The 26,470-nt window shown below is 38.8% G+C and overlaps 1 protein-coding gene across 4 annotated transcripts in view; it reads right to left on the bottom strand.

The window, feature by feature from the left end:
* LOC106050417 (uncharacterized) overlaps positions 1-25,320 on the bottom strand; it is a 51,003-nt gene extending 25,683 nt beyond the window's left edge. For 2 of the 4 annotated variants that reach the window (XM_056030878.1, XM_056030881.1), the window contains exons 1-8: positions 24,943-25,320; positions 14,274-14,441; positions 13,956-14,087; positions 12,365-12,490; positions 8,627-8,815; positions 7,430-7,639; positions 3,691-3,903; positions 3,424-3,570 (exon numbers count right to left, since the gene is read on the bottom strand). In XM_056030878.1, the coding sequence (XP_055886853.1) occupies positions 3,424-3,570; positions 3,691-3,903; positions 7,430-7,639; positions 8,627-8,815; positions 12,365-12,490; positions 13,956-14,087; positions 14,274-14,337 (1,081 nt within the window). In that variant the 5' untranslated portion in view covers positions 14,338-14,441; positions 24,943-25,320. Of the gene's footprint in view, positions 1-3,423; positions 3,571-3,690; positions 3,904-7,429; positions 7,640-8,626; positions 8,816-12,364; positions 12,491-13,955; positions 14,088-14,273; positions 14,442-15,457; positions 15,759-15,856; positions 15,877-24,942 lie in introns of those variants that run through there. The other 2 variants (XM_056030880.1, XM_056030879.1) reach the window with 2 other exon arrangements.
* Positions 25,321-26,470: the final 1,150 nt, after the last annotated feature.

The following is a 26,470-nucleotide window of genomic DNA, read 5'->3' as shown; positions in this document are numbered from 1 at the left end:
GTTTTCGAGTCCGAAGATTAATGAGGAGTGCCGAATTTCGTGTGGCTACCCAGTCACAAAAAGTTCAGTTATTTCTATCTTAATATATTTATATTTAACTACAAGTACAGATCCACAATTCGTTTTGTAATGTCAACCCGTTAGATCCGGGATTTAATACTACTTTATCCTTTTCATATGCATAGGCCTAAGTCTTTTCCTCATTCTTTTCTTTAGAAAAAAGCCTTAATATCTCCCTATAGAAATGCTGCACTGTCTCAAAAACCTAGGTATATATTTATATGATGTTAGTAGGCCTACCAGGTAAAAGGAGATGACAGCAAACAGGCAAAGCAATGGGTAGACAACATAGAAGAATAGAGGGGCCTGTCACGGAAAGTAATTCTAGCCGACGGAAACGATAGAGAGGGAATGGAGGAAGATGATCGACAGATCATCTGTGGTGCCCCCAACGAACAAACAGAATAAGGGATAGGTGAAGTTCAACGACCACCAGTGTACCTTTTAAAGAGATTGTCTTTAAAGATTCATATGTGTGGCCAGTCGAAACGAAATGTGGGACGAATCATTTTAAAGCAACTGCTCTTAAAAACGTCATTATGAACTGATCCTCTATGTCCTACACAAAACTAGAACTGAAACTGGCAACTGAGAACGATATTCTCCTAGGCGCAATTTTTTTTTCAATAATTTTCTTTCAATTTCCCTTAAGATTTGGTTCTGTTTTTTTTTTTTAACCTAATTTTCCGAGCGACCAAATTTAATGAAAGATGTACAACTATAGGATGAGTTTGAAGGGGGTACGCGTTGCACCTCATTCTTCTTCTTCATCGTTCTCATTGTTATGTTGGAGTGTTTATATGACTAGACCAATACATGAGATGAACTGCGCAGTGGTTTCCAAAATCAGGGAGCTTTCTATTGGGGTGATTTGGGGCCAATGTCTTATACGGGCCTCTTGGTAGAGAGAGCAGTTTTGGAGGACGTGGTCGGCATTTTCTGGTGATACTCCACATGGGCAGATTTCACTGGTTCCAATTTTGAGCTTCCGGAACATGTGTTGTCGCATTCTGTTGTGTCCGGTCCTGAGTCGAAAGATTAGACGTTGGTCTTGTCGGGATAGCTTATAGTAAGCGTCATCTTTCTTGTGATTTGGATGGGAGCTCGTCCATTTCTCATTTATTTTATCTACAATTAAATTCTTCAATTCTTCTGGATAGAGTGCAGAGTTTACTTGTGAGTTTGTTCTCCCACTCTTGGCGAGTGTGTCAGCCTTCTCATTTCCTGCTAGTTGTATGTGAGCTGGTATCCATTGAATAACAGTTTTTTTTGCTGTTTTTGTTGAGCTTTGTAAGGTTGCACCTCATAACTATGCTAAATTACTTTTTTACTGTTTTAAAATATTTTTTTTAACATTGTATCTAAAATAGTAAACTCAAAACCGGTGTTATTTTTCACATGGCTGCCTGGTCGTGCGGTTTGCGCGCTGGACTGTCGTTCAGATTTATCGATGGTCCAGGGTTCAAACCCTGCCCGCTCCCATCCCCCGTCGTCCTGCGGGAGGTTTGGACTAGGAAGTAAACTATCTTCAACTCTGAACGAACATCCGAAACATGTAAACCAAACAACAGAAACAGACAAAATATTTCCCTGATATCAATACAAGTATTAAATGGCTATGTGTTACTTGAATATAACAAAGACAGGTTAACACGTTTTGTGGGAAGCGTGGTCGAGAGGTCACGTGCGCTTGAACTTGGCTTGGCTTGGCTACCTAGAAGGGGGCTCGAGGTTCGACACCCGACTCGGGCAGTGCTGTGCCTAAAGGCAGCACGGAAAACCAACTCCTAGATACCCCCCTCCCCCCACTGGTCCACAAATGAGATTGCTATATTGAGCATGCTATAAGCATGAAAGTAGCGCTATATAAAAGCTATAATAATAATAATAATAACACCTAAAGCTTTATTACACTGAATGACCAAAAGCGCTCTGAGCTTATGTTGTCAGGTAAAAGAAGTAATTGAGGAAAATTTCAGCTCGATCCGAGATTGTGTCGGAGAAAAAACTTGTACAAACTTTTTACTAGAGAGACAGAGTAAGACAGTGAGCTAATATAAGCTTTGTAATATAGGGTTTTGTTAAAACATGCATATACCAAACACATACTATCGGGTTACAACTGTTACAACTGACATTTCAAAAAAGCGCACATATAAGGAGTGAGGACCTAATAATGGAATCATTTCATCCTTAAATAACTATTAGAGATTGGCTTTTCTGTCTCGAAAGAGAATGAACGGGCCAAGATGAATTACTGATCATTGCCACATCACAGGTCTGAACAGGCAAGGAGCTATTGGTCTAAACTGCCCACAGGTTGCGACGTTGCTGGTCAGTTTTGAGGCCTATTACGACAATTCGTCTCGATTTAAGTCACTAGACTGACATATGGACAGGTGTATGATGTAATCATCTTCTCTTTTGAAGTAAATTCTGTAATTTATAAGATATATGAACGACGCATTCACCGTTCTCATTTATAATAAAATAGAACCCTTTCAAGTTGTCAAACCAGCTTTTCTTTTTGCGACTTTTTCTGCACACTGCATAACAAACGAATATTCACATTTGACTAGAGTAACACCTTTAGTAAAATCACTCAATTTAGAAAGCCTTCAGGACAGAAGGCTCAAAAGTAAAGTAGCAATCATACATAAAACACTGAACCATAATCTTCAAATATAAAAACAAAATTTAATAAAATACTCTGAAAGACACAAAGATAAAGGCACATTCCTCGTCCCATATGCTAGGACAAATTTGTACAAATACTCCTTCTTCCCTAGTGCTATTAGAGCATGGAATGGGTTGCCTGAGCTAGCCAGGAAAACCAGTGACTTGGCTGAATTTAAGTCATTGGTTAATATGCATGACTAAATGCATGACGCGCAGGACGTAATCATCTTCTTTTTTGAAGTAACGTCTGTATTATATAAGATAAGATAAGACTCCCACTATTGTTACTTCAACGCTAATAACATTCAAGGAATCAAATAAAAATAGAATGAAATCAAAACGTTTTAACCCTAACCCAGCTGATATTTCACTGAACTGTGTGGAAATGTATTACAATTAATTTTACCATCACAAAAAAGATACAAGACACCGATGGCAAAGACAAACAGACACAAACACTCTTTTGTTCCCCTGGCAATCAAATCATTAAATAAGGACAATCTGGTATAAACTTTGTCACATGTAAATTATGAGTGAGTCTGGTGTGAATGTACACTTTGGTTTCTTATAGTTATAATGTTTTTTGTTTGGTGTAATGCACAAATTGTAAGACAAATTTCCATACCGACAATAAAGATTATTATTATTATTATAATATTATTAATGAACTAAATGTTAACTTACTTGTTGCACAGCCTTCCCCAGTATAGCCTGCAGCACAGCCAGATGGACAACCTCCTGTACTGACCAGACAATTCTCTGATTGGTTGAAACAGTTGCATGTTTCATTACACTCTAAACCAAAATTGTGTTTATCCTGGCAATCATTATCTACAAAGAATAGGTTTTTAAAGTAAAACAAGACGAAATTGCATTCGTGTGGTAAATTTTTAAAAATGTATTTTGTCATTAAACGTTTCTAAATATCTAAGTTAAGTAGTTTATACTTACCACCAAAAATCTCTACTTCACACAAAGTTAAAATATTCTCTTTCAAAACGGCCGGAGTTTTGGAAATTGTTACAAATGAAATCAGATTTGTTAAAGAGCTGGGTATAGTGTAAATATCCTTAATCTCTCCAGCAAGGTTTTTGTACTCAAAAATATTATCGCCTTTTGGAGAGTAACTGTGAAGTGTGAAATTAGCCAGACGATCTTTATTTTCTGAAAAATATATTTTAAAAGAAGAAAATGTGGTTAAATTATAATAATGTTACGAATCTCACTATCCAGGCTCTCTGCAAACTGCACCATACACCACCAACTTAAAGAACTTGACAACTCAGTGCTCCAAAATAACGTAAATGTTTAATGTCCATAAATAACAGCCAATAATGTACAATTGGCAACACGTACACTGTACAAATATCTCTGCGATAACAAATATCTCTCCGATAACACCGTTCCGCCGTATCAAGTCTTGCACTGGCCTCTCCGTCTCGTTCCGGGCTTGCACTGGGTTCAACAGTTCAGGACTGACTTCACACACTTGGGCTCGTTGTGTCGGACTCGATCACAGACCAAGATCAAGACGCCGTTCGTCTCAACTGTACTTGACAGTACTCCGCACTGAACCGTCGTAATGCTCTGTACAGAACCACACCGTTGAACTGTGCTGTAGTCGACCGTGTTCTGAACTCCTGTCGTGAACCCGCTTTCTCAACCGTCTTGACTGCGTCGCCTCCGCTCTTATATTGGGTCCCTACTGGCCTTCTCGAACCGGACAGAACGCCGCTCGACGTTTCTAGGTGGTCAGATGACTACAACTCTCGTGACGCTCCTGAGCTCTTGTTCACGACGGCGATCCTTCCCGAACTGTCCTGTTGACACTCGACTCGGCTGACAGTCGTAACTCGTCACGGTTGACCGCTCGTCTAGCGCTGGCCTGGGGCGATTTGCGTCGGCTGACTACACTCACACCACTACCCCCATCTGTGCCACCACCAAGTTTATAACAATAATATTTCATTTAATAAGTATTGTAAGAGAAACTTTTTAAAGATTTATAAATCTTGTTAAGGTTAGAGGGAAGAGTGGTGTGATTGACTTCTCAACAAATTTGATGGTATGGAGAAAGATTTTGTTTTAAAGCTCCTTTTTACAATTGTCTTAAATATTACAGACGTTACTTCAAAAGAGAAGATAATTAAGTCCTACGCATTTCTTCATATTTCAATATGGTCATGCATCTTAATCAATTACTTAAATTCTGCTACGTCGTTGGTTTTCCTGGCTGATTCAGACAACCCATTCCATTCTGTAATGCACTAGGGAACAAGGAGCACTTGTACGAATTTGTTCTAGAATATTGAATAATAAATGTGTTTCTATCTTTGTGTCTTTCTGAGTATTTCATTACTTTTTGTTTTTCATTTTGTAAATTATTGTTCAATGTTTTATGTATTATTGCTATTTACTTTTTATTCATCTGTCCTGAAGTGTCTCTAAATTGATTAATTTCCTAATGGTGTTAAATAAATCTCTATGGCCATTTTACAAGATCTTCGGGGTTCTCAAAGACCTCCCTTCAGAGAACAGTACCAGGAAAAAGAAGAAGAGGCAGACAGAGAAAGCGATGGGAAGATAACATAAAAGAATGGACGGGCCTGCCATTGAAAGAGGTTCTAACATAAGGCAAAAGACAGAGAGGAATGGAGAAAGATTATCTACAAATCTTGTGTAGTGCCCCAACGGTCCAACAGACTAAGAGATAGGTGAAGGTGAATAGTGTGGTCTGTCTGTCCCTCCCGTTTAGGTCTCGTAAACTGAAAAAGATATTGAAAATCCCAAATCATGTTATTTTAGATCTATCAAAGTTCTGATGCAACTGCTTGTTTTTTTCTTTTCTGAAAGCGAAAAATTTAATTTTTAAAATCAACTTAACAGCAGGTTTGTTGTTTGTTTTTCATAAAAATAAGCCACTTTAAAAGGACAATTTCAGGGCAGGTAAGTTTTTTAAAAAGGTTACAAACTTCATTAATAACTCAGGCTTCATTTATAGATTCGCGCATTGGTAAAAAAAAAAAAATACATCTACGGTCAAATTGGAAAAAGTATCAATAGCTCATTTTAAAATATAATGTCCATTTATTAACTGACTCATTGAATGAAATACTGATACAAATGTTCTTTAAAAAGAAATGGATTTTGATATGAACTTCGCTTTATTTGTAAGTTTTAAGTTTTTATATATTCACTGTACACTTGACAAGAATCTAAATAAGACTTAATAGAGGCCAGATTTAGATCTAGATTTAGATCTAAATGTATTAAATAATTTACAAAATTTAAATCAATAAATTATTTAGGCAACAGCTTATCTTCTGACAGTTTAGGGGACATATATATGGGTGCAGATTTATTTATTACGTATATGGTAGTATCACAAAGGAGCGAGTCGGGCTTGAGCAGCATGTTACCGCTGGCACTAGATTTGATTAGATCTAGTAAACCTGACCATATTGGTCTAGTAATGTTAAGGTTAAACGTGTTTAGTAAGACATACGTCTTCTAGTCTAGATCTACATGCTCCAATATGATCGCCATTTCTGTAATTCATCTAATTCTCTTTGTTAAATTTCAATATATTGTGTTATTTTTTATTGTTCTATATATTATGCAATCGTCTGCAAATAATCTAACTTTTGTTCCTCAACTAATGCAATTTGGTTGGTCATTTGTGTAAATTGGAAAGAGTAGTGGTCCTAAGACTAAAGTGAGAGTAAAGTTCCCCTGTCAGATCTTGTTGTCTATAGGGCAGATGATGTAAAGATCATCTGGTTCTATGGCCGACGGTTAACAAGGGTGTTACGTGGCCCGCACAACGATCAACCGCCTTTACGTTTCCCCAACTAATATCAGGTACCATTAAAGCTGGGTGGACTCAGTAGCGCCCGAAGATCCCAGTCTTCACCAGGATTCGAACCCTGGACCCTGGTTCGAAAGACACTCAGTCACCGGGCCTAAGACTGTTCCTTGATAATGTCCAGATAATGTCGCTAAACTTTCTTAAGAGTAAGGGACCTATATGAGGAAAGAAAGATGTTGGGCTATATAATTTGTTTTTGGTACCTATTTCAATTTCAATAGCACACAAGATGAGCATATTTTAACAGATCCAGGGATTCCAGACTGTACAACATGGTCAAGCGGTCAACAATATTGAGAATTTGTCTATTGTTCATGATCATTTAGATTGTTTATATCCTTCATATATTATGAACCAATCTTCACAAATATTGAAGCATATGCAAGTTGACGGGACAACATTAGCTTTTATTATTCATCACTAAGTGTGAAGTCCCCAGACTTAGTAACACTGAATTGTGACTGAATAGTTACGGTCACTGGTCATCAACATTATTCTAACACAGTATTACATGCCATTGATATCTTTTTTTAGGCGAGTTGAACATTGTCCAAAGTTGAGCCAGGTATTGATTCAATGAATGCCATCTTGTTGTTACACTTAAACAAATTAACAGGAGTTTGAGTGGGCGCGGTTTCCCATGAAACAAGGGAGGGAATAAAATACTTTCTATCTCTTTGCAGAAGATTCATCAAAATTTGATCGGTCATAATATTTGTAATGACACTGAACACATGGAAAAGTCGACCTAGGCTCTTGTGGAAAGTAACTTACTTGGGTTGAGAGTCAAGACTTTTAATATATGGCTAAATTTATTCATACCATTCCTGTTATATAGATCATATCTGTTGACGTAAAAAGGTTTATTAAAGTCAACTCTCCAACTGGCTACTGAAGGATGTGCAACATTAGTATGTGTACAGCTTTCATTATACCACGAACTATTTCTACGTCCATCAACAGCTTTCTCTGATGTACCAAAGCCATAAAAACCTGTCTGGTTTGTTGTTTGGTTGAGTGCGATGTTTCGTCCTTTTGAGAAGAATGAAAAACAAAAAATACTTCATTTTAATTAGTACATAACAATAACTATTTAATCTTTTATATAAATAGATTAGATTTTAAATTCTAAGCAGATGGGTGGGTATCCGCCCACAATTCAAAAAATGCACTAAAAGAATATTAACTAATTTAATAATACAATCCTGTGAATTAGGTGAGACCATCAGTTAAAAAAATAAACTCGTAAAACGAAACAATGAGGAGGCAAGTTTAATTATCATCTTTCCTTTGCATTTCTGATGGAACATAGGGCCTGGCTTAGAGTAAAAACACGCCCCTCTCCACGATCTCTTGTTGGTTTGTTAAATGTCTCCCAAGCTTTTTCCTGTCCTCTCGGGTTTCATCTAGTACACAGCGTCGCCAGGTTCTCTAAGCTCTTTTTCTATGTCTTGCTCCCTGGGGGTTCAACTCTAAGGCCTGTCTGGCTCTGTTGTTGGTGTTGATTAACGTGAACAAATAATAACAAAACTCTTCAAGTATAAACAATAAAACACCAAATCAGCTGTTTAATCTTACGCCATCTTGGTTGACAACAACAGTTACAAGGGATGTTACTCCCAAACACCGAGTGGTGCAACCTATATAAAACACACATCAACAGTTGGTATCTTTACTAAGGGTGTGACCAATCCATCTCCAATTTCTCTCTAGGATCTGCACCTCTATATTTTTCTCGACGTTTGGCGTTAAATGTTTTGATCACTTTGTGTATATTCATTGTATTATTTCTTTAAGGTAGAATAATACATATCTATGTTTTGGGTGTTTGTCTAACCTATTATTTATTCATGCATAGAACAAGAGATATTTTTTTCCATCATTTTGGTCTTTAATTTTGTTTTGTAATCATTGATAAATCACATTATTATGTGAGTGTGGGTTTTAATATTGACCAAATCAAAAAGAAAAACAATGATACATAACGTGATGTTATAAAAAAATTGGACCCAAACTTACCTCCACTAACTTCCACAGTGCACAATCGCTTTTGATTGAATGCATTTATTTCGAGACTATCTATGAGCAGGTCAAGGTCAGTGCAGTGTAGATCAAACGTCCTGTTGTTGATCACAGTAAATATGGGATCTTTACATTTCACGACATCAGCTTTGTTCTGGAAAGTAACGCTCACGTCTGTTGGTTGGCCTAAATAAACAAAATGATAGTAAGAGTTGACCTTTTATTCTTAAAAATCTCTTAACCAGGGCAGAGTACCAAGGGACTGGAAAGAAGCTAAACATAATTTTCTCCTATTTAAAAAAGGGGAAAAATCTGACCCAGGAAACTACAGACCAGTATCACTAACCAGCATCACATGTAAAATCCTAGAAAACATAATATGTAGCTACATAATTAACCACTTAGACAAACATAATGTCCTTACTCCATACCAACATGGCTTTAGGAAATATAGATCATGTGAAACACAATAGGACTAATTGATGATTTTTCAAAAGGTTTAGATGATAGTGAACAAATAGATGCTATCTTACTAGATTTTTCAAAGGCTTTTGACAAAGTTCACCACCATAGTTTGCTTAAAAAAATAAAATATTTTGGCATTGATGGTCCATAGCATCAGTGGATTAAAGATTTTCTGATAGGGAGAGAACTAAGCTACTTAAAACACTGAACCTTAATCTTCAAATACAAAAACAAAATTCAATAAAATACTCGGAAAGACACAAAGATAAAGGCACATTCCTCGTCCCATATGCTAGGACAAATTTGTACAAATGCTTCTTCTTCCCTAGTGCTATTAGAGAATGGAATGGGTTGCCTGAGCTAGCCAGGAAAACCAGTGACTTGGCAGAATTTAAGTCATTGGTTAATATGCATGACCAAATGCGTGACGCGTAGGACATAATCATCTTCTTTTTTGACGCAACGTCTGTATCATATAAGATAAGATAAGATAAACTTGTAATTTGATTGTAATTTATGCGTGCTAATTTCAGTTTAAGAACTATTTTATAATTATAAGTCAGATAGCCACGTTCAAATGTGTTGGCTGGACACAAGGTCAAGGCTAGTCGCAAGAACGTGACGTCGCATGATCAGATGACCATGGGTGCAAGGTCAATGTGCGTGAGTTAGATGAGTGACATCAAGGCGGGAAAAGAAAGGTGAAGGTTAAGATAGCGCAGGCGTGTAAGGAAGATTCTAAAGAGTTAGAGATAAATGTCGCTAATTAGTTACAAAGTTGGTTAGCTTTATTGATCATCATTAATATTGTTATGACTTTGCCATGCGCACCGCCATCCAAGATAGTGCAGAAAGAAGGTGCGCACTATCTGTGTCTAAACAAGTCGGATGTTGGCATGGGAGACAAACGATTTCCGCCCAAGAGAGAGCCAATATGGAGATACTGAACTCAAGGCAGATGCCCTTTGTGTTTGTCATGTCTCCGTGTAAATAAACGTTTATGTCCTCGTTGAGTTGCCTCACTTAAGTTATTACAATATTATAGTATTCTATTTCTAAATTGTATTTTACCTATATTTATTGTTTAAAGTTCGAGGTTAGAAGAATTAAAATAAGATAATTATATCTAGACTGAGTCATTTTATTGTATCTTATATAGTGTTTGACTGATATTAATAAACGGCATTTCCGAATCCGCAAGTCCGATGATTTTGGAGAAAATACAACAAAACTGTGTTTCTTCAAAGAACACCGTGACGCAATTAAACATGACTTTCAAGATATGAAATGTTCATAGTTTTTTAATTAACTTATTAAGGCACAGGCCTTTAATGAAAATATCCTAAAGCTAGATAGTAAGCCCTACTGCAACAACAAAGAGAGATAATAGATTGTGTGTTGTTTTACGATTTGAAAAGCCAGAATTATCCACCCATATTTTTGTTTAGGAAAATAAGAGTACATCGATAGCTGTTGTACTTTTAAAGGATAAAGGATACGGTTTACTGTTAAAGAAACATATAATCACGGTTTTATTTTAAATCCATTATGAAGCTGATGATGATCTGTAATTTGTCATTCTAGTTATTTTGTGTTATGCTTCAATATTGGAAGGAGTCTTTCCAGAGAGCTTTGCACTATCAAGTTCATCTTTTTACAGCTAATGATTTTAACATAAGACGTACGTTTATTTCTTGAGTCGTTTTACTTAATGCAAATAAACATATGAGTTGCGAGCGGGAAATCCAACGAATGTCTGTTCAAAAACGAAAAAAAGCACGCCAGATTTTTTTTTTCAGATGGTTAAACCATGGAACTATACTAAAGGAACGCTGACTTCAAAACAAGTCTTTGCGCATCCTGTCTGTGCATCCTGCACAGTATTTAAAAAAAAAAATACAGAGACAAAGAAGGATTTTACGCTTTGAACGCGCGCGATTTATCCGTGTTGATTAGAAAATGTTTTTTTTTTCACTCTTCATAAACAGAGTCTTAAAAACATCATCCATTGTCAGACAATCTGTTATGGTAGATATGATTTTTTAGAGTAAGAGATCATCACAAAATTATTTTATTTTTGATCATCCTACTAAAAAAATTATATGTTTTCAGGGATTCCAACATTGGGTTTTTTCTACTAGATCTGGTGCATTTTTATGTGCTACTTGCAGATGAGCCTACCGTTCCGCATTAAGCGGAACCGTCTCGATAAAACATTTAAAAAAAAAAAAATTAAAACTCACATGTTACGCCGTTCTTCATTGGCACTTTTATTTTGTTCCGCAAAGTCCGAATTTCGACAAAATAAATATTGATTTTTTTTTATTAATATAAAAAGAAAATATTGAATACAAAATTCATTAATTGTTTACATTTCGTCTTATTATGGCCTACACTTTGTTAAGCTTAGCGCTAATGCTTCGTTTATTCAATGACAAGGGTCATTTATAATCATGCCAAAACATTTTCCCGATATGTCTCTAACACATTGATTTCTAAGAAAAGAATAGAATTAAATAAGGACAAGGATTCTAGACTATGTCTAAATTCTAGTACAGACTTATTTGAAAGCTTTGTCTTGAATGTAGATGTGCATTTGAACCAAAGTGGGGGTTCGCGTACGCCCCGGGTACGGGAAGAGTTTGAAGGGGGGAGGGGGGTGTTGCACATAGTTAACTATGCAGATTTTTTTTTAAATACCCATTTAGTTTATAAATTAGAATAAAACGTGATATGTTTTAAATCCTTTTTATTATTTATTTTAAGTTTTTACAAACTTAAATAACGTACGGATGGCTGCCTGGTCGTGCGGCTTGCGCGCTGGACTGTCGTTCGGATTTATCGACGGTCGAGGGTTCAAACCCTGCCCGCTCCCATCCCCCGTCGTCCTGCGGGAGGTTTGGACTAGGAAGTAAACTATCTTCAACTCTGAAGGAACATCCGAAACACGTAAAACATTTTACAAACAACTATTTTACATTTTAAGATTAATTTCTACAAAGATAGAGAAATGGGTAGGGATGTTACAACTTTCGAGGACAGGGCCCACTTTTTCAATGTAAAACCCTGCTTCCAATTTTTTTTTAATGTATTTGATGTGTCTCCGAAGCATGCAAAAAATGAACTCGCTAACTGAATACTCAATTGTGATTGAGTAATTTTTATTTTGTGTATGCAGGCTAACTAAAAAAAATCAAATAAGCTTAGATTACTTCAGACAATAGAGTATTTTAACCACTTTTATAGGATTATTTAAAAAAACAGCCTTACCTAGTTGCTTAAGTTCTATTCTCATCCATGTAAATATGTACGAATAGTCCCATTTATGCTTGTAGCTCAGAGCACCATTGGATATTTGTAAGCATCCATCACTTTTGATTTTTTTAATCATATTTGCTATAAACAAAAACCAAAACAAATTAGGATATTTATAAAAACTCAGTCGTTTTTCATACGTGTAATGAACGTAACTTATATTAATAATACAAATAAATACAAACAGTTACAGAAAATAGCCATGTCCTTAGGGATGTGTGGCTGAATGACATAAAATACACTTAGCCACCTATCAAGAGAATTCACGTACGAACCCGACTCGAAAAGGGAGTTGTGTTTGCTAGGCGCCTTAAGGAAGCACCGAAACTTTCTCCCAAATACTTGCAGCTTAACTGGTCTACTAAAGGGATTGGACCTTAGCGCCCGAGTACGCTAGTCTGCCTTGTCGGGTGGAAACGATCGCTAGAGGAAGTGATTTGGCTAAATGAATAGCAAAACAAGAGTCCTGTCTAAGGCAATGCGAGAGCTTTCCCATTGCGCGATGCGGAGTTGAAAGAAAGCTTCCTAGTCCCTGCCGATAATCCTTCCACGCTCCGTTCCTCAATGGACCGTTACACTAATGGCGAGTCCTGCACGGTTAGCTTGGTAAAACCATAGGAAGATGGCGGGGGTTCCCAGTGTGCTCGGCCTTCGGCTATGTATTCTAGTCCATGCGTCCGGAGTTTCAGAAATAGCGGTTTGTTCAAGCAGGCTTGTAAGGCTAGAGTTCGAAGAGGTTTCGGCTCAACTCTTTCGACAATCCCACGGAATAGAGCGTACTTTGCATGTTATTGCATACAAATTGGGCTTTGTAAAAGCAACGCAAAACAAAACAAAAAAAAAAAGGAAACCATAAAACAAAAGAGAGGATTCTTTACATTTATTTTTCCTTTCATGCCTTTTAAACCTCCTTTTTTCCCCTTCCCCATCCCTCGTTAGCTACATCTTGGTAATCTCTTTATCAGTGGCGTAGCTAGGAATTCGCCATCATTGGTGGGCTGCACGGAGGCGCCTTGACCTCTTTGGGTGCCACTGCATTTTGCGTAATATTTAATACTTAATGTAAAAGACAATTTCGAGCACTCATTTGGGGGCCGGGATGATTTTCTAATTCTTCTCCCCCCCTCCTCCACCTAGCTACGCTCCTGCTCTTTATAATATACTTTTATTCTTAGATTCAACCCATTTTAGTGTCGCTCTTTATTCGTGTAGAAGTGAATATTAATATACCGGTACATGATATTGGGGGGCGGTGGCTGAGTTGTAAAGTGATTAGCGTACTAACATGGGGTCCTGGGTTATAATCTCAGTGAAGACTGGGATTTTGAATTTCGGGATCATCAGGGCACCCAGCACTAATGGGTACCTGACATTAGTTGGGGAAAATTAAAGGTAGTTGATCGTTGTGCTGGCCACGTGACACAATCGTAAACCGTGGGCCACAGAAATAGATGACCTTTACATCATCTGCCCTAAAGGTCTGATGTGGAAATTTTACTTTACATGAAGTAATTATTGTTTAATAACAACGAAATGAAAAACTTACCGTATTGACATTTTGGACCGAACCATTCAGCGTCACATCCACCAGGACAATCTCCATCAATGCAATTTGTACTCGTATTGCAATGACACATATAACGACAGTCAGGACCGAACCGATTTGTTGGACAAGTATCTAAATCAATGAATATTGTCCAAGTTTAATGACACAAGTCAACAACTGACAACAACAAAAAATATTTGACTATGAGACGTTCCTTCAGCATTGTAGATTATTTAAGTAATCCAGTGCTATATATTCAGAAAGATGAAAAGTTAAATTAAAACTATATGTGATTCAACCAAATGTGTAGGCACTCACCTGTTTGGACGCTGACTGGAATTAATATGACAAAGAAAAGACTGAACATTGCATATGGCGTCATTGTATTGTTAGCAGTCTGGTTAATCCATTAGAAATTAATTTTAAATTCGCTTTTCTCTACGGTGATGACCTCAAATATAAAGCTGTTGAAACATTTATCGTGTTCTGTAAATTATAAAAACATAAATAGGATTTGGTTATCAAACATATCACTGATAATGATTGTCGAAAATAAAAACTAAGATATTTAAATATAAATTTGGACTGGATTCGAGGCAAAGATTTAAAAAGATGGCTGCAATGTGGTTAGGAAGTTCCCACGAGACGTAGATTGGAGGCTTTCAGGCGAAGGGAGGCGATGTACCGTATTATAGCGCTTATAACCCACACACGCGTATAACCCGCACAAATTACAAAATATGTACAAACAAAATCGTACAGCCCGCACCCATATATACCCCACCCAAAGCGGGATTTGCCCTAAACCAGCGGTACATAAAGTTGCTCTTCAGACGTCTGCCCCTCCAGACGCAATCGTGCTCCTGTTGTGGTTCCAACAAGCGATACATAGAGTGTAACATATGTGTGACATATAAGCCTATGGTCGTATCTGTACACAGCGGACTGAGGTGCAAGGACCCACCGGCATGTCCTTAGTTTCCGTTATATTTCTTTTTTGAGCAAAAAAAAATAATGTGTAAACCCCCCCCCCCCGGCACCTTTGTATACCCCGCACAGCTACCATTTGTTTCTATAAAAAAAAACGCTGGTTATATGATCGGAGAAACGGTAAATCCTTTCATTTGCTTACGACTATATGCTCTTCAATTATTTAAAAATACACTCTTATTATTGTTATAATAGGAGGCGCATTCATGTTTAGATGTAAGAATGGTATCTGTATAGAACAGGGATATTCAAAGAACTTTACAATTTTCTCCGACATTACCATTTCGGAATGCAGTACTAGTTTATGTGAAACGATATGTATGAAAGTATCATTCCCAAAGTATGAAATGTGAAACGTAAACATAGGTCTGAAAATTTTGAATTTTCTGTATGACGAGATTGACAAGAGACATTTTATGTGTGAGTTTTGTTTTCTTTCCTGTGTTTAGACATTAAAATTATTATTTCTTGTAATAAGAAAATTTATAACAATATTCATACAGTTTCCTTACTCATGCTACAGAAACATCCTCCAAGCAGATATGCACATGTTATATCCTTTAATATATGACCCATTGGAATACATAAATTATTGTTGCTTTACGAGCAAACAAAGAAGGTCAATAAATTCAGGCCAAAAATGAACTAATAAAACACCAAGCCATTTTTTAATCATCAATGCTAACATATTAATCTAGTTTATATTTAATGCACAATTTTAAAATGTTGTCCATATTTTCATTATAATACGTCTTTTGGCAATAATTAACATGTCTGAATAAATTAATACGTCTTTTGGCAATAATTAACATGTCTGAATAAATTAATACGTCTTTTGGTAATAATTAACATGTCTGAATAAATGTATCAGTAAAATCATTCTATTGTTAAGATACTTGAAGTCCACTGACCATAACTTTTCCTTTAAAAAAAAAAAACTCTAATTTTAGCCCACCATTTCCGTGTAGATGCGCGTGTTGGTTAAGCTTTTCGTTAACGTTTGGCTATGACATTGAAGTTTTGTCAAAGCAGCTAAGCAAAAGTCAGCGTGTAGACCTCTTAAGAGTTCACTTCAACTTTTGTAAGTAACGTTTGAAGTGGCCATATCATCCCCATACCCATGTCCAACCCAAGCAAACAAGAATTGTAAAAACAAACATAAATTAAAGGAGGGTATAAGCCAAACTAAACGAAATTGCAGCTTTGGTTATTAGCATATCAATAAAACAGTCTAGATACAGCCAGTATTTTTACAAAGCTTATATCAACTCTGTCTGTCTGTTTGTATCTGTATTTCTGTCTGTCTGGTCAAAAGTTAGTAGGCCTACACGTAATTTCACCGACACCCAATCTCGGATCAACTGAAATTTTGCACAATTTTTTCATTTACCTGGCAACATAAACACAAAAATCAATTTAAAAGATTAACCAATTAGTTAATTAGCTATTGGTAATAAATTACTTTGATATCTCAAACAAGGGAAAAAATAGTACTTGAATGAAGTGGTGGTATAAGCTGTTTTAGTCCCCTTTATATTAGGCTGCCCTTTAAAGCTTAGTGAACACAAATACGAAATAGAAACAATAGATAAGTATACAATCTTCCACGTTCATAGATTCCTCGCTAGCAGAGTGGTTACCGCGTTGGCCTGAGAAGACTTTAGCCAACAAGTTAAAATTCAGGTCGTTGCTTTTTATTAAATATTTTTTTTTTATAAATACTGATTTCAATTATAAGACTAGATCTATTACATATTTAATTGCATGACTGATCCAAACTAATTAATACAAGTACGCTTAATATAAGCTTTTGATTGTTTGTTTTTTTAAAGTTGTTTCAAATCTTTTCTTGTTTTGACTTAGCGTGTATAAATAACAACTCAACGCCCTCGGGTTAAAAAGCGGATGTCTTTCAAATAGCAAGTTGGAATGTATGCACTATCACTGTGTATGACTGCAATACATACAAACGTCTAAGCGGGGCGTGCCCCGGGACCGCTATATTGACAATTTCAGAATATAGTGTTTTTTTTAGATCAATTCGATTAGATTAACACGAGTTCTTTATTCTATTGATAATCTGCCATTAGGATGTTAGTCTAACAAACAAACCAAAAGGATGAAACGTATTCATTATAAAAAAAAATAATCTAAGATGTGAGAAACATAGAAATGAATTTATTATTTGATAGAAAAGTGTTTAGCAAGAAGACATAAAAGAAAAGATTTTCCTCTGGACAGTACAAGAACAGAGCCTTGACATAACGACCGCTGGGTTGTACAAGAACAGAGACTTGACATAACGACTGCTGGGTCGTACAAGAACAGAGCCTTGACATAACGACTGCTGGGTTGTACAAGAACAGAGACTTGACATGACGACTGCTGGGTTGTACAAGAACAGAGCCTTGACATAACGACTGCTGGGTTGTACAAGAACAGAGACTTGACATGACGACTGCTGGGTTGTACAAGAACAGAGCCTTGACATGACGACCGCTGGGTTGTACAAGAACAGAGACTTGACATGACGACTGCTGGGTTGTACAAGAACAGAGCCTTGACATGACGACCGCTGGGTTGTACAAGAACAGAGCCTTGAATGACGACTGCTGGATTGTACAAGAACAGAGACTTGACATGACGACTGCAGGGTTGTACAAGAACAGAGACTTGACATGACGACTGCTGGGTTGTACAAGAACAGAGACTTGACATGACGACTGCTGGGTCGTACAAGAACAGAGCCTTGACATGACGACTGCTGGGTTGTACAAGAACAGAGCCTTGACATGACGACTGCTGGGTCGTACAAGAACAGAGCCTTGACATGACGACTGCTGGGTCGTACAAGAACAGAGCCTTGACATGACGACTGCTGGGTTGTACAAGAACAGAGCCTTGACATGACGACTGCTGGGTTGTACAAGAACAGAGACTTGACATAACGACTGCTGGGTTGTACAAGAACAGAGCCTTGACATGACGACTGCTGGGTTGTACAAGAACAAAGACTTGACATGACGACTGCTGGGTTGTACAAGAACAGAGCCTTGACATGACGACTGCTGGGTTGTACAAGAACAGAGCCTTGACATGACAACTGCTGGGTTGTACAAGAACAGAGACTTGACATGACGACTGCTGGGTTGTACAAGAACAGAGCCTTGACATGACGACTGCTGAGTTGTACAAGAACAGAGCCTTGACATAACGACTGCTGGGTTGTACAAGAACAGAGCCTTGACATGACGACTGCTGGGTTGTACAAGAACAGAGACTTGACATGACGACTGCTGGGTCGTACAAGAACAAAGACTTGACATGACGACTGCTGGGTTGTACAAGAACAAAGACTTGACATGACGACTGCTGGGTTGTACAAGAACAGAGCCTTGACATGACGACTGCTGGGTTGTACAAGAACAGAGACTTGACATGACGACTGCTGGGTCGTACAAGAACAGAGACTTGACATGACGACTGCTGGGTTGTACAAGAACAAAGACTTGACATGACGACTGCTGGGTTGTACAAGAACAAAGACTTGACATGACGACTGCTGGGTTGTACAAGAACAAAGACTTGACATGACGACTGCTGGGTCGTACAAGAACAGAGACTTGACATGACGACTGCTGGGTTGTACAAGAACAAAGACTTGACATGACGACTGCTGGGTTGTACAAGAACAAAGACTTGACATGACGACTGCTGGGTTGTACAAGAACAAAGACTTGACATGACGACTGCTGGGTTGTACAAGAACAGAGACTTGACATGACGACTGAGCTGTACAAGAACAGAGACTTGACATGACGACTGCTGGGTTGTACAAGAACAGAGACTTGACATGACGACTGCTGGGTTGTACAAGAACAGAGCCTTGACATGACGACTGCTGGGTTGTACAAGAACAGAGCCTAGACATGACGACTGCTGGGTCGTACAAGAACAGAGCCTTGACATGACGACTGCTGGGTTGTACAAGAACAGAGACTTGACATGACGACTGCTGGGTTGTACAAGAACAGAGACTTGACATGACGACTGCTGGGTTGTACAAGAACAGAGCCTTGACATGACGACTGCTGGGCTGTACAAGAACAGAGCCTAGACATGACGACTGCTGGGTTGTACAAGAACAAAGACTTGACATGACGACTGCTGGGCTGTACAAGAACAGAGCCTTGACATGACGACTGCTGGGCTGTACAAGAACAGAGCCTTAACATGACGACTGCTGGGCTGTACAAGAACAGAGCCTTGACATGACGACTGCTGGGTTGTACAAGAACAGAGACTTGACATGACGACTGCTGGGTTGTACAAGAACAGAGCCTTGACATGACGACTGCTGGGTTGTACAAGAACAGAGACTTGACATGACGACTGCTGGGTTGTACAAGAACAGAGCCTTGACATGACGACTGCTGGGTTGTACAAGAACAGAGCCTTGACATGACGACTGCTGGGTTGTACAAGAACAGAGCCTTGACATGACGACTGCTGGGTTGTACAAGAACAGAGCCTTGACATGACGACTGCTGAGTTGTACAAGAACAGAGCCTTGACATAACGACTGCTGGGTTGTACAAGAACAGAGCCTTGACATGACGACTGCTGGGTTGTACAAGAACAGAGCCTTGACATGACGACTGCTGGGTCGTACAAGAACAAAGACTTGACATGACGACTGCTGGGCTGTACAAGAACAGAGCCTTGACATGACGACTGCTGGGTTGTACAAGAACAGAGACTTGACATGACGACTGCTGGGTTGTACAAGAACAGAGCCTTGACATAACGACTGCTGGGTTGTACAAGAACAGAGACTTGACATGACGACTGCTGGGTTGTACAAGAACAGAGCCTTGACATGACGACTGCTGGGTTGTACAAGAACAGAGCCTTGACATGACGACTGCTGGGTTGTACAAGAACAGAGCCTTGACATGACGACTGCTGGGTTGTACAAGAACAGAGCCTTGACATGACGACTGCTGAGTTGTACAAGAACAGAGCCTTGACATAACGACTGCTGGGTTGTACAAGAACAGAGTCTTGACATGACGACTGCTGGGTTGTACAAGAACAGAGACTTGACATGACGACTGCTGGGTCGTACAAGAACAGAGACTTGACATGACGACTGCTGGGTCGTACAAGAACAAAGACTTGACATGACGACTGCTGGGTTGTACAAGAACAAAGACTTGACATGACGACTGCTGGGTTGTACAAGAACAGAGCCTTGACATGACGACTGCTGGGTTGTACAAGAACAGAGACTTGACATGACGACTGCTGGGTTGTACAAGAACAAAGACTTGACATGACGACTGCTGGGTTGTACAAGAACAAAGACTTGACATGACGACTGCTGGGTTGTACAAGAACAAAGACTTGACGACTGCTGGGTTGTACATGAACAAAGACTTGACATGACGACTGCTGGGTTGTACAAGAACAAAGACTTGACATGACGACTGCTGGGTTGTACAAGAACAAAGACTTGACATGACGACTGCTGGGTTGTACAAGAACAGAGACTTGACATGACGACTGAGCTGTACAAGAACAGAGCCTTGACATGACGACTGCTGGGTTGTACAAGAACAGAGACTTGACATGACGACTGCTGGGTTGTACAAGAACAGAGACTTGACATGACGACTGCTGGGTTGTACAAGAACAGAGCCTAGACATGACGACTGCTGGGTTGTACAAGAACAGAGACTTGACATGACGACTGCTGGGTCGTACAAGAACAGAGCCTTGACATGACGACTGCTGGGTTGTACAAGAACAGAGACTTGACATGACGACTGCTGGGTTGTACAAGAACAGAGCCTTGACATGACGACTGCTGGGTTGTACAAGAACAGAGCCTTGACATGACGACTGCTGGGCTGTACAAGAACAGAGCCTAGACATGACGACTGCTGGGTTGTACAAGAACAAAGACTTGACATGACGACTGCTGGGCTGTACAAGAACAGAGCCTTGACATGACGACTGCTGGGCTGTACAAGAACAGAGCCTTGACATGACGACTGCTGGGTTGTACAAGAACAGAGACTTGACATGACGACTGCTGGGCTGTACAAGAACAGAGCCTAGACATGGCGACTGCTGGGTTGTACAAGAACAAAGACTTGACATGACGACTGCTGGGCTGTACAAGAACAGAGACTTGACATGACAACTGCAGGGTTGTACAAGAACAGAGACTTGACATAACGACTGCAGGGTTGTACAAGAACAGAGACTTGACATGGTGACGACTGCAGGGTCGTACAAGAACAGAGACTTGACATGGTGACGACTGAGCTGTACAAGAACAGAGCCTTGACACGACGACGACTGGGTCTTCTTATCTTGTCTTATATAATACAGACGTTACTTCAAAAAAGAAGATGATTACGTCCTACGCGTCATGCATTCAGTCATGCATTTTAACCAATGACTTAAATTCTGCCAAGTCACTGGTTTTCCTGGCTGTCTTAGGTAATCCATTCCATGCTCTGATAGCACTAGGGAAGAAGGAGCATTTGTACAAATATGTCCTAGCATATGGGATGAGAAATGTGTCTTTATCAAGAACATAGCCTTGACATGACGGCGACTGGATCGTACATGAACTGAGCCTTGACATGGCGAATTTTAGACTTTCATTCAGAAAATTACGTCCTAGACTTAACCAAAACCACCTTGATGGCGGCGTGTTGGGTTCGAACCAGGGACAATCGCCGAGATAGCCCAGATAACATACGACATGAACAAGCAACCAACCTGTTCTTAGTATGCAAAAGTCCGTCTACTCGGGATAGGAAAATGGAATTCAACATAGAAGCAACGAAATAACAGAAAACGCGTTCCCTGTAGAACTTATGGTTGAGATTTTTTATTTTATTTTATTAACAAACATATGTTTTTCTCAATCAAAGCATCGGCACAATCAGTTGTTACACTCGCCATGTTGTTCTATGCAAACCCAACACCTTCAACACAGTCCATCATAGCATTGAATATTCTGGCCTGAGTTTGCGTCTTTGACTGAATATTTCAACATATTGCCAATTAGAAAAAAGCTTCGTTTACTTAAAAAAATTTTAGAATGACATGTGTAGACAATGTTTTCTTTAGCCTCTTCATCATAAGAATCAGAAGGTTTAATATTTATAAAGATGTGTACGTATTGTAGTATGTAACATTATGCCTGTTTCTATATAATCTGTTAACACAGAAAATATTTGTAGGTGTACAGCGGTCAGCATAAAACGCTCCTACCGTAATTTGCCCACCCCTGGTCTAGATGTGTCATTAAAAAGAAAAGGAAACATTGCCCACCCCTGGTCTGGATGTATCATTAAATAGAAAAGGAAACATTGCCCACCCCTGGTCTAGATGTGTCATTAAAAAGAAAAGGAAACATTGCCCACCCCTGGTCTGGATGTATCATTAAATAGAAAAGGAAACATTGCCCACCCCTGGTCTAGATGTGTCATTAAAAAGAAAAGGAAACATTGCCCACCCCTGGTCTAGATGTATCCTTAAAAAGAAAAGGAAACATTGCCCACCCCTGGTCTAGATGTATCATTAAAAAGAAAAGGAAACATTGCCCACCCCTGGTCTAGATGTGTCATTAAAAAGAAAAGGAAACATTGCCCACCCCTGGTCTAGATGTATCATTAAAAAGAAAAGGAAACTTTGCCCACCCCTGGTCTAGATGTGTCATTAAAAAGAAAAGGAAACTTTGCCCACCCCTGGTCTAGATGTATCATTAAAAAGAAAAGGAAACATTGCCCACCCCTTGTCTAGATGTGTCATTAAAAAGAAAAGGAAACATTGCCCACCCCTGGTCTAGATGTGTCATTAAAAAGAAAAGGAAACTTTGCCCACCCCTGGTCTAGATGTGTCATTAAAAAGAAAAGGAAACATTGCCCACCCCTGGTCTAGATGTGTCATTAAAAAGAAAAGGAAACATTGCCCACCCCTGGTCTAGATGTGTCATTAAAAAGAAAAGGAAACATTGCCCACCCCTGGTCTAGATGTGTCATTAAAAAGAAAAGGAAACATTGCCCACCCCTGGTCTAGATGTATCATTAAAAAGAAAAGGAAACATTGCCCACCCCTGGTCTAGATGTATCCTTAAAAAGAAAAGGAAACATTGCCCTCCCCTGGTCTAGATGTATCCTTAAAAAGAAAAGGAAACATTGCCCACCCCTGGTCTAGATGTATCATTAAAAAGAAAAGGAAACATTGCCCACCCCTGGTCTAGATGTATCCTTAAAAAGAAAAGGAAACATTGCCCACCCCTGGTCTAGATGTATCATTAAAAAGAAAAGGAAACATTGCCCACCCCTGGTCTAGATGTATCCTTAAAAAGAAAAGGAAACATTGCCCTCCCCTGGTCTAGATGTATCCTTAAAAAGAAAAGGAAACATTGCCCACCCCTGGTCTAGATGTATTCTTAAAAAGAAAAGGAAACATTGCCCACCCTTGGTCTAGATGTATCGTTAAAAAGAAAAGGAAACAGTGCCCACCCCTGGTCTAGATGTATCATTAAAAAGAAAAGGAAGCATTGCCCACCCCTGGTCTAGATGTATCCTTAAAAAGAAAAGGAAACATTGCCCACCCCTGGTCTAGATGTGTCATTAAAAAGAAAAGGAAACATTGCCCACCCTTGGTCTAGATGTGTCGTTAAAAAGAAAAGGAAACATTGCCCACCCCTGGTCTAGATGTGTCATTAAAAAGAAAAGGAAACATTGCCCAACCCTGGTCTAGATGTGTCATTAAAAAGAAAAGGAAGCATTGCCCACCCCTGGTCTAGATGTGTCATTAAAAAGAAAAGGAAGCATTGCCCACCCCTGGTCTAGATGTGTCATTAAAAAGAAAAGGAAACACTAGTTTAAAAGTAACATTTTCTCCAATTATCCCCCTTCCTTTCAGACCTCGCGGTGTATAGTGCAGATGATGTAAAGATAATCTGTTTCTATGGCCCACGGCTAACTATAAGGTATCGTGAGGCCAGCGTAAAGATCGACCGCTTTACTTTCCCCCAACAAATGACAGGCACCCATTAAAGTTGGGCGGACTCAGGTTCCAACTTATTATCGCAGCAAAAGTCCAGATTCGAAGCCGGGACCCTTCAGTTTGGAAGCCAGGCGCTTTACCATTCAGCCACCGCGCCCCCCGCGTCAATTTTTCAAATTAAATAATAAAATAATATACACAAATGTGCGACAACATAGCTCTAGTTCAAACAAGAGATGAACACCGAGAGACATGACAGGCTGAATCTTATATATATATATGGCTCCTTTTGTCTCGAAAGGCAATGGATGCGCCCAAATGAGTCACTGGTTTTGGCTTAATCTTGAGACGGGGCAGAATCTGGTGTGGCTAATCAAGCCAATTCTAGAAGGGCAGACTTTGCCACAATTCGTACATGTGTATGCCTCTGATTTAGGGCTAGCAGACAGGGCAGCTTTCTTTTTATCCCTCTTGATTAAAGCCGCTTCAATTCTTTTGTTCTCAGCAAGGGTTGAATCTTATGACAGGCTGAATCTTATAGTGCAAAAAAAAAGAACAAAATGTGTTAAGATGTTAGCACCTTACTACACAAAAATGGACCCCCAACTGAGGACGTACTTCGAACCTCTTTAGTAAATTAAAAGTGTAGGCCTATAACAGCGCCTCCCAAACCGTTTTCTGCTTATTTTTTTATAGTGGTTCATTAAGACGGTGGCCTACTTGTTAATTACTATGTACTAAGTGTTCCTTTCTGGAACAAAGTTTTGGAAACACTGACCTAGAGAATTTAACTTGATATGCAATGAAGAAGAATATAGTTAGTGAGATTATACGTATTAATCTTTATTATTATTCATAACAAACTCAATCGAACCATATGGGGGGGGGGGGGAGGGTCAAAGCTATGACCTGTGTTATTGGTAATCAAAACGTAACTCCTGCACTGTTAATTACTTACCTTGTGGAGTAAATGTTATGAAAACAGTCAGAATTAGATATCCAATAAGTTTCCAAGAACATTGACAATAGCCAAAAGTTCCTTGGCCACAGGTCTGTGCTAGTCTTGGTTATAAAGTATATAAACACATATACGATCAACACAGCGACATGCAAGCTAAAACACTGACACGCTTCGGAGACGCAATAATCACGTTGTGTATGTTTGTGCGGCTAAATCATGCTTGTGTGTAGACGTGTGTGTGAGTGTGTGTGAGTGCATCGGCCACAAAGAGGACCTTCTCCCTCCTAAGAGGAGTCCCACGTTTGAAACAGGACTCAACGTTACAAAAGACCAGGACACACGCACAGCTGAAGTGTGTAGCTAGGGTGTAGTGTGTAGGTCTCTGTCCATCTGTCTGTGCAGGGGCAGTCATGGGTTTCCCATTCTCTTTTTTGTTTTTAAATCCGCTCTCCTGACTAGATCTAGTAAATCAGGGGTTCTCAACCTGTGGATCGCGACCCCCTTGGGGGGTCGATTGACGATTTGCCAGGGGTCGCCAAAGACCATTGAAAAAATGGATTGTTATTGTCTATTCTTCTATTGCTGTGTGTGTGTGTGCGAGGGAAGAGGGTCGCGGCTAAGTGGGGGATTGTAAAAAGGGGTCGCCGAGCATACAAGGTTGAGAACCGCTGTAGTAAATGGTGGGGACAGCACACACTGACGCCTAAAACAAGGAAGTACAATGGCTTTCATTAAGTCTCATTACAGTTAATGAAAGCTGTGCATTAGAAATTAGATTAAAAGAATATATATATATATATATATATATATATATATATAGAGAGAGAGAGAGAGAGAGAGAGAGAGAGAGAGAGAGAGAGAAAGAGAGAGAGAGAAAGAGAGAGAGAGAGAGAGAGAGATGTATGGATGGATGGGATAGATAGATAGATGGATAGGTAGGTAGTTACATAGATAGATAGATAGATAGATAGATAGATAGATAGATAGATAGATAGATAGATAGATAGATATAGATAGATAGATAGATAGATAGATAGATAGATAGATAGATAGATAGATAGATAGATAGATAGATAGATACATAGATACATAGATACATAGATAGATAGATAGATAGATATAGATAGATAGATAGATAGATAGATAGATAGATAGATAGATAGATACATAGATAGATAGATAGATAGATAGATAGATAGATAGATAGATAGATAGATAGATAGATAGATAGATAGTAAGATAAGATAGATGGTAAGATAAGATACGTTAAGATCATTTTTATTGATCCAATCAAATGGAAATTCAAATTGACAACAATTAACAACCTTATCTTGTATAATACAGACGTTACTTCAAAAAAGAAGATGATTACGTCCTTCGCGTCATGCATTTGTCAGTGGGATGAAGGAGTTTTTAAATCTTTCTGTTTTAGTCCTAATGGAAAGGAGACGACCTCAGCGTAATTACTGTAACAATAACATTATAGATGCAAATACGAACAACATTCACACACGAAACACATACA

This window comes from Biomphalaria glabrata, chromosome 5, assembly GCF_947242115.1.
Source record: "Biomphalaria glabrata chromosome 5, xgBioGlab47.1, whole genome shotgun sequence".
In the NCBI taxonomy this organism is placed as follows: domain Eukaryota; kingdom Metazoa; phylum Mollusca; class Gastropoda; family Planorbidae; genus Biomphalaria; species Biomphalaria glabrata.
This window is presented reverse-complemented; position numbering and strand designations above follow the sequence as displayed.